General features: G+C 40.5%; 1 protein-coding gene across 1 annotated transcript in view; it reads left to right on the forward strand.

Moving 5' to 3' along the window:
- The window catches only part of LOC142378897 (dolichyl-diphosphooligosaccharide--protein glycosyltransferase subunit TUSC3), an 82,771-nt gene that overhangs the window by 44,131 nt on the left and 11,177 nt on the right, over positions 1–27,463 (forward strand). The window contains exons 7-8 of the mRNA XM_075463876.1: positions 17,717–17,780; positions 20,795–20,869. Coding sequence (XP_075319991.1) covers positions 17,717–17,780; positions 20,795–20,869 — 139 coding nt within the window. The remainder of the gene's footprint in view (positions 1–17,716; positions 17,781–20,794; positions 20,870–27,463) is intronic.

Raw genomic sequence — 27,463 nt, forward strand, 5'->3', positions numbered from 1 at the left:
ACATGTTTAGACATGCAAGTGGTTTTCATCTTATCACATTTGGGGTGATATTTGTGATATTTTCTTCCAGCTAGTGAAGGTGCTTCACGCCTGCCTCATGAAGCTTTCAGAAGTTCACCACTCATTTGAATCCTCTAGATTTTAACTTAGGTTTCTTTTCTGTAAAAAAAAAAAAAAAAGTTAAATTGTAAACCTGCCAAAGGTTGGTTCTATTATCTCATAACATTCAGTAAATCCCTCTAAAAACTAGTTTTCTTGGCTTTACATTCATCATTCCTTTTAAACTACGAGAGCCTTGTTGACATAGTGTTCATGGACACTTTGTCCATTCCTTCACTGTACCACGTTGGCTTGAATATCAAGGCTCGATTGCTACTCTGGAGCCCCTTAGTCAGAGGAGTTGTGTGATAGTTACATATAGACCTCTCTCTCTTCTGAAAGTGAATGGCTTATGTTTGAAAGATGAGATTAAAACGATACCCGTCTTATCCTTCCTGTTCTCCTTCACAGCTTTTTTGTCACTTATTCTCACTTTTTTCTCTAATCCCCTCGTCTCCCCAGACGGTGTGACTCCTTTGAAATGAGCGAGCGAAGCCAGGTGGACTATATTGAAAGGATTTGTCAACTGACAAATGGCAAAACGAAGCAGATGAAACTCTAATGTTTGACTCAGTGTATAGACGAGAAAATATTGCTCATTTATGCTCCCAAAATGGGACATGAACACAGCTGTGCTTTAACAAAGCTGTGCTAAAACTTAGGGGAGCACAGATGAGGATTCAGAATTCTCCAAATACTACAAGGTTGTGTGTTGGGGGGTAAAATAAGACCAGAATAAGGTAAGAGAAATAAGGGATTTTTAGTTTTTCCCCCTAAAAAAGGTGCCGTATCCTACTTCAATATAAACACAAGAAACTTGTGCTAAAGAAAATAAAAAATAAAATAAATAAAATAAAGGACCAGACTCAGTGAATAATTCCCTACACTCCGTATTATATAGATCAATGAGCAGTGCTGACCAACATATCATTGGGGTCATCAGGTGGGAACCTCCTTTCATCAGTGTTTCGTCTAGTTGGGCCCACGACACCTCCAGGAGGCTAGACAATGACCACTGGCGTCCCAGAGTCACCCCCCTAATGCCAGCCAACACTGCCCCTCACACCACAACAACCATAATCTACCCCAGCCTCTCACCAACTGCACACCAGTTACAGCGGGGTGGGGATGCAAACCCTGGTTCGGGTAGGGGAAGAAATAAGAGGTAAGAAAAGCAGGAATGGGATTCAAACCCTGGTTCGGGTAGGGGTAATGAAAATATAGAGGGTGCCAGAGGTGGAGGCAGGACAAGACACACTAGCAGATTCAGCAGACAAACTCACCTAAATAGTCCTATAATCACTAAAATACTAGCAAAAACAAAGCCATACAACTCACTCTCACCAACTGCACACCAGTCACAGCGGGGTGGGGATGCAAACCCTGGTTCCTACTATGAAAATTGTTTAAAGGTTAAGATATGTGTGCCATGAAAGAAAGAAAGAATATTCTAAGGTCATGTGTCTCTCTTTATTTCCACAAAGATCAACCACCTTAATTCTACACTATTGGCTGATGACATTTCCATATTCCCAGCTGATTTCCTATGAATGATTGATTGGCTTTTGGCAGGAGTCGGAAGTGTCCTTTTTCTTTTTTTTTTTTGCATTACTGGTACTTTTCATAATTCATAGCAATGTTGCTGTCCATTTTATTGAGTTTCTGTAATGTATGTTTGACTTTTGGCTTCCAGAGGACATCAGTGCGTTGTGTGAATGCTACTTCATGTTTGATCGATAGCTGTAACATTTCCAAACAGGAGGAGAGAATAGTCGTATGTTAATCTCTGTGTGTTTTCAGCTGAAATGGAGTGAACAGAATAGTTTTGTGATCTGGTGGAGCAGATTTTCATTAATATATAAACATATATAAAACACATGCATGTTTGAAATAAGACGGAAAGAGCGGTAAGATTTAACAGGCCTTTATTGGGTCGGTTTCATCATGATATTTGGTTAAAGCTGCAGTCGGCAGGTTTTCAAAATTGCGAGTCTAAAGTCGGAAAATTCGAACTGATACAACTTTCAGGTCCCTCCCCCAACCTCTAACAAGCTCCGGATCACCCCCCAAACCCCTCCCCCTCTGTAGACGAGGTTGTGCACGTGAGTTCACACCAGTGTGAGCGCACACAAGCTGGGGCAGACTCACGCTCAGCAGAGTGTGCACAAGCTGTGATTGACAGGTAGGATTCCTCCACCCTAACTTGATTGGTTAAAAACAGCCGGGAGCGCTCGATTTTTGCAAGCATGATTACAGGCTTCAGAGGGAGCTACAGATTTCGTTATTTTTACTAAACAGCCTATTTAATATTCTACTTCCAGAATCCCATGACAGTTCAAGCTAATATGACTAAAAAAAAGTTGCCGACCGCAGCTTTAACTATGAGTGGTCACTCATTAGAAGAGATGCTGTATTTTGACTTATTTTGTTGTTGTGTGGACATCAAAAATAGCAATACTCCAAAATCATCTGAAATTAGTGATGATGTTTATAATCCTCAACTTTTTGTAGTTTGTTCTCTATTATATGAATATATGTATACTTATATATTGTGTGTCAACTGGTTTACCTACAGCTAAAATTATTTCTGAATTAAAACATTCTTAATGAAGGCACTTAAATCTCAGTTAAATGGTTGAATTTAATCCGTTAAATAATTTTTTTCACTAGATTGAATTTAGTTATTGTTCTAACATGATTCAGGATCAGACAGATCACATAAGTGAGGAAGAGTAATTATGTAAACTGATATCAATAAAGGAAAACATTTGGAATTCCACAACATGTGTTTCACATATATATTTCTCTGCATTGAGTGACAGTGAAATTGTAGATAATGATATTACAGCGACAAAAGTTGTGTTTTGTCCATTAAAACAAAAAGTAAACAAATGACATCTCAGAATAAATGGGCTTGTCAGCCCTTCTAATTACATCTTCTTCAGACTTTTCAATTATAAAATATTTTCCTCCAACTCTCTCTCCTCCCGCTGATGTTCTATACAGTAACTATTAGTCATCCATCCATCCATCCATCCATCCATCCATCCATCCATTATCTTCCGCTGCTCCGGGGATCGGGTCGCGGGGGCAGCAGCTTGAGCAGAGAAGCCCAGACGTCCCTGTCCCCGGCCACTTCCTCCAGCTCTTCTGGGGGGACCCCGAGGCGTTCCCAGGCCAGCCGAGAAACATAGTCTCTCCAACGTGTCCTGGGTCTTCCCCGGGGCCTCCTCCCAGTGGGACGGGCCCGGAACACCTCACCGGGGAGGTGTCCATGAGGCATTCTCACCAGATGCCCGAGCCACCTCATCTGAGTCCTCTCGATGCGGAGGAGCAGCGGTTTTACTCTGAGCCCCTCCCGGATGACCGAGCTTCTCATCCCATCTCTAAGGGAGAGCCCGGACACCCTGCGGAGGAAACTCATTTCGGCCGCTTGTATTCGCGATCTCGTTCTTTCGGTCACTACCCACAGCTCGTGACCATAGGTGAGGGTGGGAACATAGATTGACCGGTAAATCGAGAGCTTCGCCTTCTGGCTCAGCTCCTTCTTCACCACGACGGGCCGGTGCAGAGCCCGCATCACTGCAGACGCCGCACCGATCCGTCTGTCAATGTCCTGCTCCATTCGTCCCTCACTCGTCCACTTGGGGAAGGATCTCATTCCCGACCCGGAGAGAGCATTCCACCCTTTTCCGGCCGAAGACCATGGTCTCAGATTTGGAGGTGCTGATTCTCATCCCAGCCGCTTCACACTCGGCTGCGAACCGCTCCAGCGAGAGCTGAAGGTCACGGCCTGACGACGCCAACAGAACCACATCGTCCGCAAAAAGCAGAGACCCGATTCTGAGGTCGCCAAAATGGACCCCCTCAACAACCTGGCTGCGCCTAGAAATTCTGTCCATAAAAATTATGAACAGAATCGGTGACAAAGGGCAGCCCTGACGGAGTCCAACCCTCACAGGAAACATGTCCGACTTACTGCCGGCAATGCGGACCAAACTCTGACACCGGTCATACAGAGACTGAACAGCCCATATCAAGTAGTCCGGCACTCCATACTCCCGGAGCACCCCCCACAAGAGTCCCCGAGGGACACGGTCGAACGCCTTCTCCAAGTCCACAAAACACATGTAGACCGGTTGGGCGAACTCCCATGCTCCCTCCAGGATCCCGCAGAGGGTATAGAGCTGGTCCACTGTTCCACGGCCAGGACGAAAACCACACTGCACCTCCTGAATCCGAGATTCGACTATCCGGCGGATCCTCCTCTCCAGTACCCCCGAAAAGACCTTACCAGGGAGGCTGAGGAGTGTGATCCCCCTATAGTTGGAACACACCCTCCGGTCCCCCTTTTTAAAGAGGGGGACCACCACCCCGATCTGCCAGTCCAGAGGCACTGCCCCCGATGTCCACGCGATGCTGCAGAGGCGTGTCAACCAAGACAGCCCCACAACATCCAGAGCCTTGAGGAACTCAGGACAGACCTCATCCACCCCCGGGGCCTTGCCACCGAGGAGTTTTTTGACCACCTCGGCAACCTCAGCCCCAGAAATGGGAGGCCCCACGTCCGAGCTCCCCAACTCTGCTTCCTCATCGGAAGGCGTGTCGGTAGGATTGAGGAGGCCCTCGAAGTAATCCCCCCACCGACTCACGACGTCCCCAGTTGAAGTCAGCAGAGCCCCGCCCTCACCATACACGGTGTTGACGGTGCACCGCTTCCCCCCCCTGAGCCGCCGGATGGTGGACCAGAATCTCCTCGAGGCCGTCCGGAAGTCGTTCTCCATGGCCTCCCCGAACTCCTCCCAAGCTCGAGTTTTTGCCTCAGCAACCGCCGAGGCTGCGTTCCGCTTGGCCTGTCGGTACCCATCAGCTGCTTCCAGAGTCCCACTGGCCAAAAAGGCCCGATAGGACTCCTTCTTCAGCTTGACGGCTTCCCTCACCACTGGGGTCTTCGGGGATTGCCGCCACGACAGGCACCGACCACCTTACGGCCACAGCTCCGGTCGGCCACCTCAACAATGGAGGCACGGAACAAGGCCCATTCGGGCTCAATGTCCCCCACCTCCCCCGGGACATGGTTGAAGCTCTGCCGGAGGTGGGAGTTGAAACTCCTCCTTACAGGGGATTCCGCCAGCCGTTCCCAACAGACCCTCACAATACGTTTGGGCCTGCCAGGTCTGACCGGCTTCCTCCCCCACCAGCGGAGCCAACTCATCACCAGGTGGTGATCAGTTGACAGCTCCGCCCCTCTCTTCACCCGAGTGTCCAGGACATACGGCCGCAAGTCCGACGATACAACCACAAAGTCGATCATCGAGCTGCGGCCTAGGGTGTCCTGGTGCCAAGTGCACATATGGACACCCTTATGCCTGAACATGGTGTTCGTTATGGACAGTCCGTGACGAGCACAGAAGTCCAACAACAAAACACCACTCTGATTCAGATCGGGGGGGCCGTTCCTCCCAATCACGCCCCTCCAGGTCTCACTGTCATTGCCCACGTGAGCATTGAAGTCCCCCAGCAGGACGAGGGAGTCTCCCGGAGGAGCACTCTCCAGTGCCTCCTCCAGGGACTCCAAAAAGGGTGGGTACTCTGAACTGCTGTTCGGTGCATAAGCACAAACAACAGTCAGGACACGTCCCCCCACCCTAAGGCGGAGGGAGGCTACCCTCTCGTCTACCGGGGTGAACCCCAATGTACAGGTGCACAGCCGGGGGGCAATAAGTATGCCCACACCTGCTCTACGCCTCTCACCGCGGGCAACTCCAGAGTGGAAGAGAGTCCAACCCCTCTCGAGGAAGCTGGTTCCGGAGCCCAAGCCATGCGTCGAGGTGAGTCCGACTATATCTAGCCGGAACCGCTCAGCCTCGCGCACCAGCTCAGGCTCCTTCCCCAGCAGAGAGGTGACGTTCCACGTCCCAAGAGCCAGCTTCAGTAGCCGAGGATCAGACCGCCAAGGTCCCCGCCTTCGGCTGCCGCCCAGCTCACACTGCACCCGACCCCCATGGCCCCTCCCACGGGTGGTGAGCCTGTCGGAAGAGGGACCCGTGTCGTTTCTTCGGGCTGTGCCCGACCGAGCCCCACGGGCACAGACCCGGCCACCAGGCGCTCGCCGGCGGGCCCCACCCCTTGGCCTGGTTCCAGGGGGAGGCCCCGGTGACCCGCGTCCGGGCAAGGGAACACGGTGTCCAAAAATATTATTCATCATAGGGGTTTTGTGAGCTGTTCTTTGTCTGGTCCCTCATCTAGGATCTGTTTGCCATGGGTGACCCTACCAGGGGCTTAAAGCCCCAGACAACATAGCTCCCAGACTCATTGGGGCACGCAAACCCCCCCACCACGGTAAGGTGACAGCTCAAGGGGAGGACTATTAGACTATTAGACTATTAGTCATGATAAGTGCAAATTCTTCCTATTGTATACAGTGGAACAAGTGAATTTCCAGGCAGAATTCAGTTAATTATGTCTGAGTCAATCATTTAAATAATCATAAACATTGAGGAATTCCCATAAATTCCAAGAGCAGAGATCAGTTTGTTCACACTTTTCAGTCACTAACCTACCACTGCCCCTCCTTAGTAAGTACTGTAATTTTTTTTTTTTTTTTTTTTTTTTTTTTCTTAAACCCAACCACCACCCCCCCTTATGGGGGACCTATGTTTTCTTTCTTTCTTCTCACTCTTTAATAATTTCTTCCATATTTTCCTTCGTTCCTTTTCTCTTTCTTCATACAATCCTCAAGGCACAGAAATAAGGCAAATTATAACATATATTAGAGGACAATAATTGGATAAAGAAAAAAAGAAAGAGAAAAAAAAATACAAAAAAAAACAATATGTGTCCCCCAACATTTCAAAACCATATATTAACTACCCCCCCCCCCCCCCCCCCCCCCCTCCCCATACACCACCCCAGAAAGGAATTGTAACATATGTTTTGTGTGCTGATGTACCTTGAAATTATACCTTAAACATTTAAGAAATGAAATGAAAATCAAAACAAAACAAAAACCTAATGCCATCCTTCTCCATCTTTAATCTTAAACCACCTGTCTGCATAGATTATTTTACCTGTCTCCCATGCCATTGTACACTCTATTTTACAATAGTGTCTGACATAATTCTTAAAGGCTCTTAAATTTAACTGTTTTAAATCCATCATTTTATTTATAAAAACTTTTCCCAACAAAAGAATGATATTATGTATTGCCTGGCTTTCATTTGCCAAATCGCCCAGGAGTACTGTAGGGAGATCTAAACGCAAGTTGATATCATATTTTAACAGCCAACTTTGTAATTCGAGCCAGAATATAACAACTGAAGGACAGTACCAAAATAAATGTTCTGTGGTCTCTTCTTCTTCTAAACAAAATCGACAGAATGGATTTGCCTCTATACCCCAAATATGCAGCATTTTCTTTGTGTTTAAGTATTTAAAAATTAACTTGTATTGAAAAAAACGTATTTTTATATCCAGTGATGCTTCGTAAAAATTATTGAATATTTCTTTCCATGGAAGAGGACAATCTATCATTTTTTCCCAGCTATCAAAAACTTTACATGGGAACTCCACCAATTTATCCGTTTGTAAATAAAATGTGTATATTTCCTTGTTAATTTTTGTTCGGTTTAGCCATTTGTACTGCTTTATATTTGGTCTGCACACTAAATTATTGTCACAGCTAGTTTTAATTTTTTGTCTCCAACTTAAAGGCAGAGACGCAATTAATTGATTATACTGTTGAATAGTACATACCTCCCCATACATAATTCTTACTTGACTATATGGAAGGATCTCACATTTTTCATTCAAAATGTCTTTAACAAAAATAATTCCTTTACTAAACATGTGCTTAAAAAAGATTACTTGTCCTCCACTTAATATATTTGAATTAAACCATAACATTTGTTGTAATATTTCTTCTGCTTTTTCAGGAGGGTAATACTGGAAATGTAGCCAGCTTTGTAGTGCTTCCGTTAAGAAGGTAGAAGCTTTATAACTAATGCTTACCATCTTATCAAAGTGTGTTGGGCTAATCTGTAAAAATGGGTACAGTTTTTTCTCAAACATTGGATGAATGTTTTCAAGTAACTTGCTTGAGAACCAGTCTGGGTTAAAATAAAATTTTTGTATGAGAGATGCTTTTAATGATTTGTTCATTGACCTCAGGTTCAACAGTTGCATACCACCTACCTCATAATCATTGTAAAGATATGCTCGTCTGATTTTATCTTTTTTGCCATTCCAAATAAACTTAAATATTTGTTTTTCATACTCTTTAAAGAAAACTTCAGGTGGTGAAGGAAGTGCTAACATTAAATAAGTAAATTGAGACACAACTAAAGAATTTATAAGTGTTACCTTACCATAAATAGTTAGATGTTTGCCTTGCCATGGCTGTAAAATAGAACATATCCTACTCAACTTGTTTTTATAATTAATTAAAGATATGTCTCCGATGTTCTGGGGTATGTGGATACCAAGAATATTAACAGCTCCACCTACCCATTCCACTGGAAGATCACAGGGAAGATGGAAATCACTATTCTTCAAATTGCCAAGTCTCAAAATGCGACATTTCTCATAATTGGGTTTAAGCCCTGATATTTTTGAAAATGTATTCAGATCACTAATCAGATTATGGAGCGATGCATTGTCTGGTTCTAGCATAAAACTAGAATCATCTGCATACATACAGACTTTATTATTAATACCATTTAATTCTAAACCCTTTATCTCTCTATTAGATCTTATTTTCATTGCCAAGATTTCAATTGCAATGATAAAAAGATAGGGGGACAGAGGACAGCCTTGTTTGACTCCCCTTCTTATTGCTATTGACTTGGATAAATGTCCATTATTTAGAACTTTACAGACAGAGCCTTCATACATCACTTTGATCCACTCTATTAAGGAGTCTCCAAAGTTGAAGTGGTTTAAACATCTGTTAATAAAGCCCCAACTGATTTTGTCGAAAGCTTTCTCAAAGTCAGCTATGAATATTAGTCCAGCCTTATTTTTATGATCATAGTGTTCAACTATTTCTAATATTTGTCTGATGCTATTTGATATATTCCGTCCTTGTATGAAACCTGTTTGATCATTATGTATTATGGGTGAGAGTACTTTTTTTATTCTTGTTGCAATGCATTTTGCCAGTATTTTTGAGTCATACCCCTGTAAGGTCAGTGGTCTCCAGTTTTTGAGTCGTGTTGGGTCTTTATATTTTCCATTTGAGTCTTGTTTGAGCAACAAAGAGACTACACTTTGTTTTTGTGAATCAGAGAGTGTACCTTTTTCGTAAGAAAAGTTAAAACACTCGAGTAGGTGATTTTTTATCGATTCATAAAAAAGCTGATAAACTTCAATGGGGATACCATCTAGTCCTGGTGTTTTTCCCTTTTTAAATGAAAATATGGCCTCTTTAAGTTCATCCTCAGTGATGGGACCTTCACATGATTGTTTTGATTCTTCATCAATTTGAACTTGTTTTTGAAAAAAAGTGTCATCACATTCATCTGGATGATCTGGTGTAAATATTCCAGCAAAGTAACTCTCAATTTCTTCCATGATTTCTTCTGTTGTAGTTTTCATAGTATTTTTATTATCTATTAATCGATGGATATTCTTCTTGGAAATATTGTTTCGCTGTATGTTCAAAAATAATTTATTACATTTTTCTCCTTTCTCCATCCATTCAGCTCTATTTTTATAATATGTATTATTTGTATTCTCTTGCATTAATTCTTCATATTCTTGTTGTTTCTGTTCCAGTCTATCCAACACATTTTGTGAAGCATTGGCTTTGTTTACAAGTGCTGTTAAAGTTTCAATCTCTTTTTCAATGTTCTGTTCTTTTAATTTATTTTGTTTTTTCCTAAATGATGCCAGTTTTATTGTGTGTCCTCTAAGAACACATTTAAAGGCATCCCATACAATTTGTGGATCTGCTGATCCTACATTATCTAAGAAAAAGTTCTCAATACATATTTTAGTTTTGTCTATAAAGACAGGATCTTCCAGGAGTTTCTGATTAAATTTCCAATAGGATCTACCTCTTGGATGGTCTGCCATATCTAAATGCAAAGAAATTAATTGATGATCTGATCTTATTTTATCTTCTATCATAGCTTTTTTAACTTTTGAAACCAAGGAAAAGGAAATAAGAAAGTAGTCAATACGACTTGCTTGATTTTGTCTTCTCCATGTATAATTCCGTAATTTAGGATGTTTTAATCTCCAAATATCCACAATGTCTTTCCCATTCATTATTGATTTAATTTCTCTATGGCTTTGGGGGTGGTACTCTGATCTTATACTTCTTTTATGGTCGATTTCCCCATTTTGAACCACATTGAAATCTCCAACCATAATATAGTAATCACTCTCAAAAGAATCTTCATTCATTTTGTCATGTAAATTTTCAAAGAAAGTTGGATCGTCTGTATTTGGCCCATATATATTAACTAAACAGATATATTTGTCCTCTATAGCCATTCTCAGGATTAACCATCTTCCATGTGGGTGGGAATCATATCCATGTATGTTAATTGTTGAGTGTTTTTCAAATAATACCATCACCCCCCTTTTATTTTTGGAACCATGCGAAAATATTACTGGTCCATCCCATTCTTCTCTCCAAAGCTGTTCATCCACTGGTTCAGAGTGAGTCTCTTGTAAGCAAATGAAACTATAGTGTTTTCCTCTGAGCCAAGTAAAAATTTGATGACGCTTTTTCTTGTCAGCTAATCCATTTGTATTATAGCTTGCTATTCTATGTTCTCCACTGTGCATTTTCTTGTTTTACTTTCTCATTCTCTACAAGGCAGTTCAACATCATTGTCCATGATATGCCCATCCCCTCCTTCCCCCAATCCCTCCCTCCCCCATTTAAAAAAGATTTTCCCCAAAAAAAAGAAAAAAAAATGAACATAAAACACATGAGGCAGTCTCCACGCACAAAGCTACCCCTGTTTTAGGTCTAAGTATTTTATTACTGTATTTAGTACTGTAATTTTTTCAGACACCAAATCGGGTTTGACTCCAGGTGCAAAGCAGTACAAGATAGTAATGACAAAGTTTTCCCTCAGCCTAGTGAGGATATGAGAGATCACCTCATATCAAGCAATAAAAAACAAAAATCCAAACAAGTCTTAAATGGTTTTAATTGACTCCAGAGTAATTAAACTGAATTCTCCCTGGAGTGCGTAAACACTGAACTGCATAAACAGTGAGTAGATGATGAGATTTTCTAGCATTACACGAATCCCTGAAGTAGACTAATATTTGTGGTTCAGTGAGCCTGCCTGTGGTCCTTCTGCTGCTCTGGAAAAGTCACCCCCACAGATGCTGCCTTTCTGGTTGCTACGACTCTCAGTCATTGATGTGTTGCAACATATTTGTGATTTGATTAACAGTTTGATATGATTTTATTTGAGCTGTCTGTCCAAGAAGGAATGACTGTTTTTGCCAACTACATGTCGTCTTTTCTTGTCTATTTCACTTTCACAGAAATGTACAGAATTAATTTAGATATTTGCCTATTAATGTAGCCATTTGTGACATATTACAGATTCTAGCACCATTTTTTTTTGTATAAACAAAGTCCCTATTTCCAACCGTATTTGACTCATTAGTTAATCTTTCTCTGCACTCTTCCTTCCGCTTTGTTGATTTTCCACTTATCCCTCTGTCTGTCTCAGGGCCTCCTGACCTTTACCAATCAAAACACACACAAAACACAGATTCAGACATGCACCGTACACACAAATAGATAATATAGGATGAAAAGGGATCAAAATGGTTACTTGTAAAGGTTATCTGCCCCACATTTATTAATAGCTGACACTGCAGTGGTTTTTTTTTAAAAATCCCTGGACAAATGAGGGGGAAGGGGCAAATATTGCGCATTGTCCACATACTTTCAGTTATCAGCATTGATGTAGCTTTCAACTGATGCCAAGCATGAAATCCATTTAAAATGACATTTATTGGCACCTCCGCTCCTGTCCTTGTATGTTTTAATTTGAATGTGACACATTGTGGAAATCATTGACGGCTAGTTGTCAAAGTGTGCTTTCAAGCCTTGTGAGATGGCTTTGGCCTTCCTCTGTAAATGCATATTTTACAAATTCATTGAAGCAGGCACCTAATCTGCATCAAAGTCTGAAAGACGGGCTGTTTTATGATGTTCTTATAAATCATTTGATGTTAGTAAATTTGAATGGGTGCATGAACACAAGGACACACATTGCATGGATCACATTTTCTAAACAATGTTGACACATGAATCCCCAATATTTCAATTAGTATAGCAAACTGATGAAAATACGGTTTGCTGTCCTCATTGAAGGCGATAGATGTGAGAGATTTTTTTGTTTTTTGTTTTTAATATGCTTATAAGTTCATTACAAAAATTAACTTCTCATATGAATAGAGTGTTGTTGGGTGAAAATAAGTGTAGGTTTTAATGTAAGATATGTTCCCAAACAAAGAAAACAATTAAATGCTTAACAAATTAATCATTTACTTTATTACAAGAATAACTTGCTTGATGTTTCAAACCTCATTTGCCGACACTGCGATTTAAAAACAAAACCAAACAAACTAATCTATCAGATTAATTGGAGCAGTTGGAGACAATGTAACAGACAGCTCCCCAGCATGAACCTGCCAGTGAAGGTGAGTTATTGGGAATCTGTTTAAGATTGAAAAAATGCTTGTGTAAGCACACTGAAAGTCCATGAGCGACTCTATAATAGTTGAGTGATTTTAAAAAGAAAAAAAAAAAAAAAAGAAAAGAAAATGAAGGATATGTTTTAGTGAACTAACTCTGCAGAGAAAAGTTGGTTGAATTATTTGTATTCTGTTTGTGTCTGTTTATGAACAGTATATAGAGTTACTTAGACTTAGAACTCTGTTTTATCGTTCCATTGCATATTCCAACACCAGTTTGGTTGATGGCACTATGTTATCAGTACAGTTTCCTTTCCCATACTGCGTGCATTATAGGTTAAGCTCCACAGTTTCACACTTTTTTTCACTCCATTCTCTCTCCACAGCAAGCCACTTGATGAGTTTTGTATTGTGACACGTGCGGCCGTGTGTGTGGTAGTGATTATATTTACCGATTTCTCTTGCTGTCGGTATAGCAACAAATCACATATTTATTGTGACCTTACTGAACCTTTCTTTTTTTTTCTTTTTTTTTTCACTCCTTACTGTAATTAAACACCAGTTATGGCCTGTACATTTCTGCTTATTATGTAGCATTATGTTGGTAGCATGTAGAGCTTAAAACACCACCTTACCACCATCTTAAAACGCAACCTGCTGTTCAGCTGTTCTTAAAGATTAGCTTTTAGGACTAAGGACTTGTATTATTGTGGTCTTGTACAAGAACTGTGGAGAGTAGGAAATTGGAATAAGTAGCAGTGAGCTTCAGATGGATTTAATCTGGTGCTTCTCCTTGCTCTTACCCTTGACAATTGGGTCGACATTGTAGTGAAGGTCTACGCAACACCCATGCTAATGAAGACTAGTTCAACTCAAGCATTTATTGTATTGATTAAAGCACCTAAAGATGTAGACTAGATGATGTGTTTGTCCCTGTATTTATTCTAACTTTACTTGATATATTGTATACCAGCTTCAGCTGGTTAGACCTTTTTCTGAGGCGACGTTATCTTACCTTATGATAATGGTAGAGAAGGGGAAAGCAGCCGTCACATTATACTGATGTTTTAGGAGATTTATTTTTTCCAGTTCACGGAATTTAAAAAAAAAAGGCTCCTTCAGACAATGTCTGTGTATTTTCCGCACTAACATTTCAAACGTAGGTTTGTTTACTGGTGTGTAAGTTGATTTATATCTGTAACTTCAGTATGAGAAAGGGAGCGAATTCAAGCTGCTGAATATGTCTTCTGGGTTAGCTCCTAATTCATCTCCGTGTTAGCTCAGCAAGCAGTGGCTGCTTTTACTTCCAGAACACCTCAAGATCCTATTTCCCTAATGAACACACACAGTCACACTTTGGTCAACTGGAAAAATCTTCCTAAACGGCAAACATTCACCTACAGGTTTTCATTAAACATATACTTATGTGGATATACTGAGACGCACATTCTCAGCTGTGCACCCTAATGAATGAAACTCCTGCGTTCTAATCCATCAGATTAATTGGAAGTGCTGGGGCATGGATGGAGGAATGTTTCATCCCCCCAGTGCTGCTCTTGCTTACACCCTCTCTGCAGTTTCTTTTTATGCTGAGGGTCTAACATGCTGAGAGCTGTGTTTTGACAAACCGTGTAATGTTTTTTCTTAAGTTCACATCATGAAACTTACTGAAGATTTATGTAAAATAGAATCACTCATGGTTATTGACATAGTTATCTGTCATCGACATTTGGTCCTTTGAGCCCTTTGGGAGTTATATTGTCACATTGTTTGTAATTTACTTTGTCCTCTCTGCTCTAATAAGACTGAACCGCATTTATCAATCATATTTTTGTGACTGTAAAGCATCTCATGAAAAGACAATTGAGCCGGTCTCATTCTGATTATACACAGACACACATCTGTCACTGCTCTGCTTTTACATACACACTCTGTAGTTATCGGTCAATATAGAAAGACATGTTTACTCTTTGAATTTGAGATAAGTGGAGGTTAGTATGTGGAAAAACCACATCTCAAACGGAGTTACTCTCTTGTTTCAGAAAATTGACGCTCACCATGTCAGATTAAATCAAAGTTGCTGGGAAACTGTTGACATCGTCCACTTGATGTCATTTGATACTTTAAATTTTTTTTCTTTTAATTAAAGCGTTTAATTAAATTCGGTAGATTATTTTGACACTTATTATCAATGTGTATTCTTAGATATAACTGCACGTTCTTGTTGCTTTTGACAAATATATTTTAGGACGAGGCAATGGACTATTTATTATATCATAACGTTTCACAGTGACGCTCGGCCATTAGCATTCAAGTCATTCATTAAATTTAATGTATATTGGCCAAGAGCTTCATGCCTTTAAGGATTTTTTGTCATGAAACTGAAGTGCAAGCTCATTTTGTGCTTATTTTCTGGTTTTCCACAGTTGTCAATGGCCAGTGTTGCATCAGCAAATGTTATAATAAAGAGTTTCACAGAGTTAGTATTATTTAAAAATTACTCAGTTTAATTTGAGAAAAGAGAGAATCCTTGACATTACATTATTGAGTTTTATGTGCCAGATTTTATTATTGTAATAAAGAATGCAAGCAAAAATCCATTTCTGACCCATTTCTAAATTAAACTTAACCAAAACAACCTTTTTCCATTCTGCTCATAGAGGAGCCTCGACTGGTCAGTCTATCAGGACGGCGTCTTGTTTTCTTTTTTCATTTTTTTTTTTTTTTTAAACCCGAGTAATTCAGAATAACAAGTAAGTTTAAGTTCTGTCCATGAACATTAAAAATTCAGTTGCCCATTTCTTTACTGTGGGTAAAACGGATGGTCATGGTAAAGAGACTCTTTCTGGATTACTCTTCCGTGATTTTGTAAAAAGTTTGAAAGGAAAAGGCTTTTATTTTACCTCAAATACACATTTGCATGCAGTAACAAGTTTGTGTTGGAAACAAAGGGATCCGTTTCATTCTTTGTGTCCCTATGTCTGCTTTCAAGTGTGAAAATTCTTCATTTCTCTCCACTGAAGCAAGACAATCTGTCCACCCTTTACTCCACCTCCTTTGTCATCCCCTATTCATTTCCCCATCCTTACACACTGTGCCAGTCGAGTAGAAAACCAGACCCTGAGTATCATGAACTAAGATGCTAATAATCTTCAGAAAGACTTCTTTTTTTTTTTTTATCTTCGGTTTGCTTCATTTCCACATGACCTCTATATTGTTGTTTTTTTTGTCTGTCTCTCTGCTTCCCTGCTTTACTTTCTGACAGATGTCAATCACATAAAGGCTCTAACATCTTATCAGGACTGGAGTCCTAAGCGTTTCCTGTGGAAGACTGCCTGTAGTAAATCTCAGCAGAGCGTGCGCTGAAGCTTTATCATCAATCCCTTCAGAGAACATAGTGGTTTTTATTATATTTATAATATGCAAATGATTCTGTTCATACCTTTTCTTTATATTTTACTTTCACGGCACAGGTAGTTTATTGGTTACGTCTAATGAATTTTTATTAACGTGGTTACACAAGCTATTGTTTTCATTAACTAAATGACTGGTTTAACAAAACATATGCAGGCATCACACTCTTTACCCATAAAAGGTGACAACTCATAGAAGTCTTGACTATTCATGAATTGATATTCTCTGGGATAAAATTGTTTCTGGATGCCAGTCTCCAAATATTTTTTTCATCCTTCAAATAATTATCACCCTATGCAACTTTTGTGTTATCTTAATTTCTTGGAAAATTGTTGTACTTTTTCTGTTTGTTCAACTAAGGTTTTGGTGAATTGTGTACTCTAAAAGATTTGGAAATAGCTTTTATTTGGAAAAAAAAAAAAAATGAAAATAGGAATGTAACCGAGTCTCCTTTAGAAGTTGGGCTTTGAGAAGTTGATACAGTCAGTTTTGTCTGTGTGTGAGGTTCAGGCTGACCACTCCACCCAGCAAGTAAAAAGAGAGAAGGAATACTCAGATGTAATGTTTGTGGTTGTGATAGACACACATAAAAGGATCTTAGAGCCTCCATATTAAACGTTCTGGTTCCCCTGCATCCATTATGATGTCGCGAAAAATGAGACCGAAAATGAAGCTGGTTTCAGTAGTTTGGCTGTGACGAAATCTTATGTCAAGGGCAGTTATGTCCGTTAATCTCAAACTAAAGAGGGATATGTTTCAGCCTGCCTGATCAATTTTTAGACTTCAGTGTTTTTTTTTTGTTTGTTTGTTTTGTTCTTTAGAATGACAAACATTTACTTTTTATTTGACGGGAGTCTCAGGCACCCATGTTGCTGAAATATCGCTCCGGGGAGCCATAATTATTATTATTATTATTATTTTTTTTTTTTTTTTTTCAATAATGGCTTCGGGTTTTCAGTTTAAGGAGGCAACCAAAGGAAAGGTGTGATAATGCTCCTTTTAGGATGTAAGTTCATTTTAAAGCACAGAAATGGGCAAATTGATTTCCACAAACCCATCCACTGCGTGCAGTTAGTTTAAAGTCCTTTTGAAAAAAAGATGAATGAATAGATAACCTCTATTAAGCTATGGCTATGCCAAAGTTCTATCTATGTCTTTTCATGCTGCAGAACTATTATCTGTCTCAAAAGTGGTGGTTGGAGAGCTGGGACACATGTTCCTCTGCTTTTCTTTCTAAATATGATAGATAAGATGTTTGCCAGAAGAGCCACGTGATTCTGTTCTGAGTCTTAACTACAACAAACTTAGTTTCCATCATAATGCACAGTGCATCATTGTTAGTTTTGTTCAGCTTTTATGGGTTAGAGGAAATGCAAAAGGTCTCTAAAAGCTTCCAGAAATACATTTCGACTGCAAACTGTTTGACATTTTACAAATCATCATTTTACACATGAGTGTTTAAATGAAGGAGTTTACTACTTGAAAAGCACTAACGAGTCTCTTTCTCTCCCTTTGTTTTTTCTGACAGAGTTATATTCATGGCAGCAGCCAGGCTCAGTTTGTCGCCGAATCTCACATCATCCTTCTTCTGAGTATCCTTTTATCAGCGTGGTTATTTTTTGTGTTTTGCATATACTAATCATTCAGAGCAGTTTAAGTCTCCACAACGTGTTCAACAGCTCATCCTGGCAAGTCGTTTCTTTATTTTATCGTCTGCTGACACAAAGCAACATGGAATTCACCTTCTATATGTCTGAAACAACATTAGCTTTTGTTTTTATTTTACTTTTGTCTTTTCAACACGAAAGCATTCTCCATTTGTGGGCATCTCCCATAAAGACGCTGCTGCTTGACTGAACAAAAAGCCAATACAAAGACAAAAGATTGTCCTCCTTTAACTTTTCTTCCTTGCCTGATTTGTTCCAAAGTCAACCCCTCATAATAATGTGTGTGTGTGTGTGTGTGTGCGCGTGTGTGTGTGTGCGTGTGTGTGTGTGTGTGTGTGTGTGTGTGTGTGTGTGTAGGTGTGTGTGTGTGTGTTTGCTTCAGGACTTGTTTGGATGGATGGATTTTTCTATGTGTATTTTGTCTACTTCTCTGTCTGCTTGTATACCCATGTGTACTTGTGCTATTGCTTTTGTATGTGTGTGGGTAATGATACCGTTCATTCCTAACTGTTGTGTCTGTCCTCATTGGAAATAACATGTCCAAGGTTGCACCTGCTGCAGTGAATCATTTGTTTGCTCACACTCACACTATTTACTTTTACTTTTTTTTTTTCCCGGCCATCTGATTATATCTAGATAAAAAAAACGTACCTGCTGAAACGCTAAGACTCCGACCTTTGTTGTCGGTGCAGGTGGCGTAAACACATCTTATGAGCCACATCCGGGCAGTTTCTGCATGGATTGATGTTGCCATGTGTAATTTTTCATACTCACTAGTGTAGACGTACTTTTTATTTTTATATGAGTAAAATGTTCTAGTCTTCAGGTGGTAAAAAGTATGGCAAACTGCTAAGATTAACAGTTAATTTCACTGTTCTATTAGATTGTTTTCAGTTGGTGGGATGACAATTGAGTATGAGTGGGTTCTCCGTTTTTAGTTTAGTTCAGTTTGGTTTATTTGTTTATTTCATTCATCGAAAGTTAAAACAAAACAAAACAATTGAAATAACAGGGCTGTATCAGAATCTGATTGTGACAACAAGTTTGTGGAAGTTTATTATGGCATGGACAAAGGATCGGAGGACCTTAGCGAGTTGATGATGCAATTGTCAGGTAAGAAAAAATTACAAATCCATAAATAGTTTAAATAGATTCCACCAGACTGTGGACAAACAGCAGAAATGAAAAGGTACAGTACAGCTAACAACAGTAACAGAAGCATCGTTACCGGTATACACTTTAAGAATCGGTGTTTTCAACCCATCTGTGAGTGTCATCTGAGACTGAGCGCATCCTGATCAACACTCCTGCAGGCTCAGAGACCATTTAAGAAGAGTTCTGGGCCTGTTAAGAATAGGTACAATTCAGTGCTATTGCACATTGTCTTATTACATATCTGAATAGGTCTTTTCTCTTTGACAAAGCACTTATCCAACCAAATTTTTGTGGTTCAGTTTTCATACTTTACATGGCTATAAACTCATGTCGTTTGCCAGACCATCAAGACAACGCTTTTGTTTCTTGATTACAAATTGAAAAAAATTGTACTGTTATGGAAGATTAGATATTAGGGACAATATATGTATTTAACCTGAACCGTCCAAAGTCGATCTACACAATGACCAGTAATCACTTTATAAAAACTAAAAATATAAGCGTAGCTCCTCCACGTGGAGCATTTTGGCACCGAGACACTTTTTTTTCCATCAGGTTTAACATAGAAGCAGGATCATATCACGAAGCTTGGTAGTACACTTGCACCATTTGTTGTAAACATGTACAATCTGTGAAGTTCCACTCCAACAAGGCCAGAATCTTTGACTTCTCAGCTTACAGCTTCTCAGCTTAGTTTTTTTTAATTAGCTTTATAGTCAATGCTGACAAAAGAGCGACAAAAAAATTGGGATCATTTGTGCAAAGCTTGAAAGCCAAAGCTCATTTTGGGCTTTGATGGTTAATTAAGTTGTCTCATCAGTATAGTGCACTGTTTTTGGTCGCAAAAAAAATGGAGACAATCATTGGTGAATTTTGTGTACTGTTACACAATGTATATTATAAGACAGGCCCCGGAGAGTATCTAACTGAAAGAATTTGAAAAAGGTAAGAGGTTTTCTCTGGCTGATGTAATATAATGATATAATTCCCCCTGAAGCTTCTTGAATATAAGTTTTGCAGGCTACACCAAAATATAGCGTGTGTTCATTTTTATATTGAGAAATAGAAAACTTTAGTGTGTGTTATTGTAAGTCCAAAAAAGTGTGTTTGTGTTTATCTGTACCCTGCGCTTTGTTAGTTTATCTCTGCAGAGTTGACATCACTATACTATGTGGGCTTTTGGAAAAATAATTGAATGGGGAATTCATGATGATTTTATCCTACCAAGGGTAAAGCAACCACTTTAGTGCAGTACTGCAGACGTAATTCAGTAGTTTGAATAAAACTTAAGCTAGTTTTTTTTCGTATGAGCCACTCGTCGTCTTTTGAACAAACAAAAAAAAATGGACCCCACCGCTTGGGATCCGACTTTCTCCTTTGTTTTTGTTTTCCTTTTAAATCTTTAGTTAGTGTAATTTCCTTTTTTACTTTGTCTCCTGTCACAGTATGTTGTAAAATGTAATAAAAGGACTCAGTGACAGTCCTCAAAATATAGTTTAATTAACTGCACTCTGGCACAATCTCAACAAAAGATGAAGATTATGTTGTTGAATTTGTGGTAGGGCAGTCACATGAGATTGCTTCATAATGTGAGGTATGACCTGTTATTGACTTCGCACCCTTTACATGCACGGCACACTCTTTATAATGTCTGCAGCTATTCACTTGTGCGTATATATATGTGTGCTTATCAGTAAGTGCATAAGTATGTCCAATGTTCAGGGTGCATTTCCAGCTTCGTTGTCCCTTGCATGTGTCTTGTTTCCTTGACAACCTTGTCCCAGATGCTGCAATTACCATGGGGATGGTTCTGCTCAACGAAGCCGCTACTTCCAAAGGGGATGTTGGCAAGAGGAGGAGTAAGTAGATTATTAATCATTTTCTTTTTTTATCTTTATTTATCTTCTTTTTTTTTTTTTTCATTTTCCTTGACCTTTTTCTTCATTATGAAGCATTCTGTGTGAGGCTGTTGTCATGAGTTTATGTTGCTTGTTGTGTATCAGCTTAGTTTTTACATCCACTAAATATCTTAAATTAAGTGATTCATTTTGTAACAAAGTGTATGCATTAAAATCTGTTGGAGAGGTTAAAATGCTTGAAGCAGAGTCGTGATATAGAGCATTCATTCTCTAGATAAACCATGAAATGGGATGGTTTGAGTAGAGAAAATACAAAACAACCATACAAAGTTAAATACAAGCGATAGCAATAGATTGTTTTTGGCTGCTGTTTGGAGTTTTACATGGAGGGCAATGCAAAAGTTTGGACATTTTAAGAGCTCTTAGATAACGTTTACCAAGAACTAAAGTCCGATTAGCTTGTTAGGACTCTGGATTGTTCGGCTATTGTTGGAAAATGCCACATGATGCAAAGTTGAATATGAAAAAGTGGATGTGTCAAAAACAATGTGTCTTGCTGAGATAATATAGTGGCATCTGAACTGACTCCCTGGGTGCAGCTATGATGGATGATGGACAAAGTGTGACACCGTCAACATCCCATTAGTCCTGATGTGTTACGTACTGTGTGGAACGCAGGACAACTAAGGGGTAAACTTGTGTCAGTTAAGTGAGTCAAGGGCTCCAGACCAACGTTTTCAATGCTTTTTCTTTGAATTGAAAACTTTAGCAGCACCTATTTTTTGTTCCTACCGGTGGTGGGACTGGATCAGGGACGATGGGAGTGGAGGAACAGCTGAATAGCTGCAGAGAAAAAGGTAGCCCTTCTCCTCTGTGTCCTACAGCCCCAACAATGAAGTCTGCTTCCTGAGTGGAGTCACTCAAATAGTGGAAACAGCATGTGAGTGATTCTTTAAAATCCTGTGAGCACATTTCACAGTCTGCTTTTCACTTGGGTGGAGAGGGCTCATAACAGGATCTGCAATGATTTTGAAGTAAACTCTAACTGTGTTCAGTAGGCGGTTTGTGTTCTGCAGATTGATGGATTGGAACCAGCAGAGGAAGGAGAAATAATAATGCACCCATTGTGAAATTCCGGGCCAATAAAAGCTTTCACCTTTATCTTTTTTTAGCCTGTTAAACAACTGCTAGCTCAATTACTTTTCCATTGTTTTCATATTCCAACAGAATTGTCAGTTTTACGGTAAAGTCAGTGCAACACAACTAGAGCGCGCCTGAGAAATATCAGCCGCTGCCGTTGGTTGATGTCATATTATTGGCTGATTGCAGTCAACAAGCAGAGTATCAGCTGATACCGATGTTAGGCTGATACATCGCTCATCCCTGTAGAACCTTATAGAATATCATTATGTGTCCATTGAAGGAGCAGTGACATGTTGTTGAAATGTCCTTGCTTGCTTTAAATTATCTCCGCTTCCTACCTTGGTACTTTCGCTGTTGACATTTCCTGAGAATCTCTTTTCTGTTTGTGCAAAAATTCAATCTTTTACTCAATCAATCGATTTTCAAAAGGTTATCAAGGATCGTGCTGAGGTATTTATAGTCCTCTGCAATCTTCACAAGCTTCCCTTGAATGGAGATGATGAGTGCCTCAGCCAGTTATCTCTCTTTGCTGGAGTAGGTCACAATCATCCCCTTAGTTTTATTAACAGTAAAGTTTTTACACCAATCTACAAACTGTTACAGGGCTAAGCTGTGATTCTATGTGAGACCTGAAAGCAGAGAGATGAGGACTGTGTCATTAGCAGATTTCACCAAGTGACAATTGAGCTGTGTGGACCTGCAGTCATCAGGCAAGGCAAGGCAATTTTATTTATAGAGCACAATTCGCACACAAGGTAATTCAAAGTGCTTTACAGCTACATAAAATCTCAAGAAAGCAATAAAATCATTAAAAAAAAGAATACAAAATAAAAAATTAAGAGTAATTAATTAAGTAATTAAAAAGTGAAGAGTGCAGATAAAATACTTTCAGGTGTCATATGCTCAGCTAAATAGAACTGTTTTCAGCCTGGATTTAAACATTGTCAGAGTTGAGGCCTGTCTCACATCTTCTGGAAGGCTGTTCCAGATGTTAGGAGCATAAAACTGAAACGCAGCCTCACCTTGTTTAGTCCTGACTCTGGGCACCAGCAGGAGACCCCTCCCTGAGGTTCTCAGAGTCCGAGTTGGTTCATATGGCTCTAACATGTCAGAGATGTACTTTGGCGCCTGACCATGAAGAGACTTGTACACAAGCAGAGCTGTTTTAAAGTCTATTCTCTGAGCGACAGGAAGCCAGTGCAGAGACCTGAGCACTGGACTAATATGGTGGTGTTTCCTGGTTCTAGTCAGGACTCGAGCAGCAGCATTCTGGATGTACTGCAGCTGTCTTACAGCCCGTTTAGAGAGCCCAGTGAGCAGGCCGTTACAGCAGTCTAACCTGCTGGAGACAAACGCATGGATCAGTCTCTCTAAGTCTGGTTTAGACACCATTCCTTTGATTCTGGCAATGTTTTTTAGATGGTAAAAAGCTGCTGATGTTACAGATTTAATGTGGCTGTTAAAGTTCAGGTCTGAGTCCAATATTACCCCGAGATTTCTAACTTGATAATTAGGTTTTAGAGAGAGAGTCTCAAGGTGATTGATAACACTTTCTCTTTGTTTCTGTGGGCCACAGACAATGATTTCAGTTTTGTCTAAATTTAGCTGGAGGAAATTGTTTTGCATCCACATACTGATCTGTTCGATGCAGCGACACAATTTATCTACAGGCCCGTGTTCTCCTGCCGTCCGTGACTCGTAGATCTGAGTGTCATCTGCATAGTTGTGGTAGGACACATTATAGCTGCGTATTAGCTGGCCTAGTGGAAGCATGTACAGATTGAACAATACGGGTCCCAGGATTGACCCCTGGGGAACCCCACAGGTCATAGCCATTTGGTCTGAGACACAGTTACCAATTTCAACAAAATATTTCCTGTCCTCCAGATAGGACTTGAACCAGTTTAAAGCACGACCAGAGATTCCCACCCAGTCTTCTTACCTCTGTAATAAGATTGCATGCTCAACTGTGTCAAAGGCAGCACTCAGGTCCAGCAGAACTAAGACTGTGACTCTACTTGCATCTGTGTTCAGGCGGATGTCATTTGTCACCCTGATCAGAGCTGTCTCAGTGCTGTGGTGGGGCCTAAAGCCTGATTGGAAAGTATCAAAAGCATTGTTAGACAGGAGAAAGTCACTAAGCTGTTGGTATACAACTTTTTCTAGGACTTTGCCTAAGAATGGCAGGTTTGAAATGGGCCGGTAGTTGTTCAGTACTGTGGCATCAAGATTGCTCTTCTTTAGAAGAAGCTTAATGACAGCAGTTTTTAAGGCCTTTGGAAATGTTCTAGTCTGGAGTGAGATGTTAATTAGATGAGCGAGTTGTGGTAACAAACTGCTCAGCACAGACTTTAGGAATCTAGTGGGCAACTCATCAAGGCAGCACGTTGATGAACTTAAGCCTGATTCTTACTCGGCGCAACCGCGCAACTGTTCTGGCTCGAGAACCATTAATGACGTCATCGAAAGCGCCAGCCCCTTCACAGTTCCTTCAGCTCATAAGCGCAGTTTGCGCCGAGTATGCGTCACATTTGCAGTTCTCTCCAGACCAGCGGGTGTCACTGTTGAGGAAACAAGCTGAAGAACCGGACGAAGAAAAGCATACGAAGAAAGCATACACAATGCCACCTGTGGTGTCACGTCAGCAGAGGCTGGCACATCTGATGCGGAATGAATTTACTCTGGGTGTAGAACTGTATATGTATCTCAGAGCTAAGCGGCTGCGGCAAAAACAGAAGAGAAGGTGGAATGTTCGTCCTTTGCAACAAGACGAACTTTGTCAAACGTTGTCCCAGTGTAACTTCATAGACGTGTCGTACAGATGTCTGTAGAGGCGCACCCTCTCGGTCACCGCGGTCTCTGCAGTGTTCATTTTTCCTTTCTCTCGGTCAGCTGTTTCCGGTTGAGCTCGCGCGAAGTCAGAAAAAAAGTTGTGTGTGCGCCCTTGCGACGCGCGAGGATTTTTTAGCTTGCGACGGGGGGCGTGGCGGAATTTTGGGTCACGTGACCGTTTGCGCCATTTGCGACCAGCTAGTAAGAATGGGTCAAAGCGAGGTTGCGCCGAGTAAGAATCAGGCTTTAGACTGCAGATGATCTCTTCGACTGTTTTGTCAGTAACAGGTGTGAAATGTGTCAGCTCTAGGTGTCTAGCTGGCTGCAGAGTAGTTATTTGTGTTGTGGAAATTATTGCATTTTTAATGCCTTGAACTTTGTCATTAAAGAATGTTGCAAACTCATTACACTTGGATGTAGAAATGAGTTCTAAAGGCAGTGAAACTGGAGGGTTTATTAATCTGTTTACTGTTTACTTGCGCCATTTCCATTCGGCTCTCCGGCACTCCCTTTTCTGTGCCCTGACCGACTCTTCTTTCCTCCATGGCGCCCTTTGCCTACTTTTAACCATTCTAACCTTGACAGGAGCAATGGTATCCAAAACATTTAAGAGACTTGATGTGTAAGAGTTCAGTGTGAAAGATGAAGCGAATGGGCGACAGAACAAAGCCTTGTGGGGAGCCGGTTGATGTGAAGATGGTGTCAGAGAATGTGTTGCTGACTAACACTGTCTGTGACCTGTTATCCACAGGATGAGCTGGTGGTCTCGGTGAGAGCGGGTGATGAGTTTTTTAGTTAGAACGTGTGGTTGCATGGTATTGAATGCTGAGGAAAAATTTGCAAAGAGTCTGGCTGTGGTGGGTTTTTTTTGTTTGGATGCTTGTTGATTTTTATTTTTATTTTCATCTTCAACCTTCCTGCCGGCCCAGTATGAAGCCATCAGTGAGTCCAAATGAGTCTGATACCTTGGTTATGTGAGATTTTTTTTATTTTTGTTTTTTATTATGAACCTCTTCATGGCCAACCAGAGAGGTTCTTGGAGTGCTTCCACATTTTGGGGACTGTGCTGCAGGTATTGGAGCACAGAGCAGATGCTGGAATCGGACCCAACTACTCTACTACTAAGCTTGGGATCTGCCCATGGATGTTGTCTATCACCAGGAGCTGTTCAGTTTTTTTGAGCGCTCGTCCCACCTCCTGTGTGTTAATGATGAGGACCGAGTCTCCAGGTTTGACTTCAGTTGTTAGCTCTTCTCCCTCTCCGATCTGGTGAAGAAACGATTGATGTTGATGAAGTTGCTGCCTGTAAACTGAAAGGGCTTCTGCTTATTTTTTTTTGAAACGGTATTAACTACCATTGTTTTTTTTACCTCAGAATCAGTGAATACAATTATCTTTTTTTTGGTTGAGGATTTATTTTAGTTCTTTAGATACTTTAGAGTTTATTGTTAGGGAGAATTGGGACCTCCACACAGAAGGAGATGTGAGATGACACCATATCCACCTGCTCATTGTTCTTACATGAAGAGGATATGAGGTTATTCCAGTCAGTGGTTTCGAAACCCCTGCAACCTCTTATGCTGTCAAGTGTCTGCTGCTTGATGTTTCTAATATCTTTCTCTGTCCTCTTCATCACTGGCAAGTAGACAGGTGCAAGAAGCAGGCTGTGTGGTGGTTTGTAGAGCCAACAGGATGGAGAGCGAGAGCTTTTTTGGAATATAGAACTGAACCATACTATTTACTCAGTGTCTTTCCTGGATGGGTGGTACAGGAAATGTATTGATGAAATCCTTCGGGGGATTTAGGTAGGGTGAATGTTAATGTGTTCATTAACATCTATAATGAGGTCAATGCTTCACTTTCACTTTCATTGAGCTACATAGATATTCTTTTGTATGTATAAGTCCGATTCTTTTGAACTCTGAAAAATGTGACCCATGAATGTCGTGAATGGCTCCGCATTTTATGTGAAGCTGATTCAAGCTTCACATAAAATGGGGGGGGGTGGTCCCTTGCAGTATCCCATCGCCATAAACTAGCTACTTAAAGAACAAAGAAATTGTTTTATTTATACCTAAATCACAAATCTTCACTTTTACACTAAATTCTGCTATATTTTAAAATAAATTGTTTTAGGTATGCAAAGTCTTAACAAACAAAAAAACAGACAAATTGAATTAAGAAAAACAAACATAACCCCAAATGTTATGAGTGTTATTGTAAGTGTTTGTGGCAGATTTTGATGCTTGATGACTGATATTGGGGGCTCCCATTTAAAGCACTGTGGCTCAATGTCAGCCATTTTCACAGTCATGATGGATGACAGAGTTCCATTCAGAGCCAACGTGTTCCTGGTCTTGGTTTTATTGAGCCCCACCATGGAAAAAACCCTCTCTGCATCAGCATTTCAGTGCGGCAGAACTAATACCAGTTTGGCAATTGTAGATAGCCTTGGGAACCTGCTCATACCAGTCACCTTTGAAAAAAATTAACCACGGAAGCCTAATTACACTCCTACATATTTTTCATTTTTCATTAAGTTCCTCATGTCAAAGGGTGTGTGCTGAATATTTAGGCCTACTACTCCAACGAACCCTTTAATCGGCAGGTATTGGTCTT

This window comes from Odontesthes bonariensis, chromosome 4 (assembly GCF_027942865.1).
Source record: "Odontesthes bonariensis isolate fOdoBon6 chromosome 4, fOdoBon6.hap1, whole genome shotgun sequence".
Lineage (NCBI taxonomy): Eukaryota > Metazoa > Chordata > Actinopteri > Atheriniformes > Atherinopsidae > Odontesthes > Odontesthes bonariensis.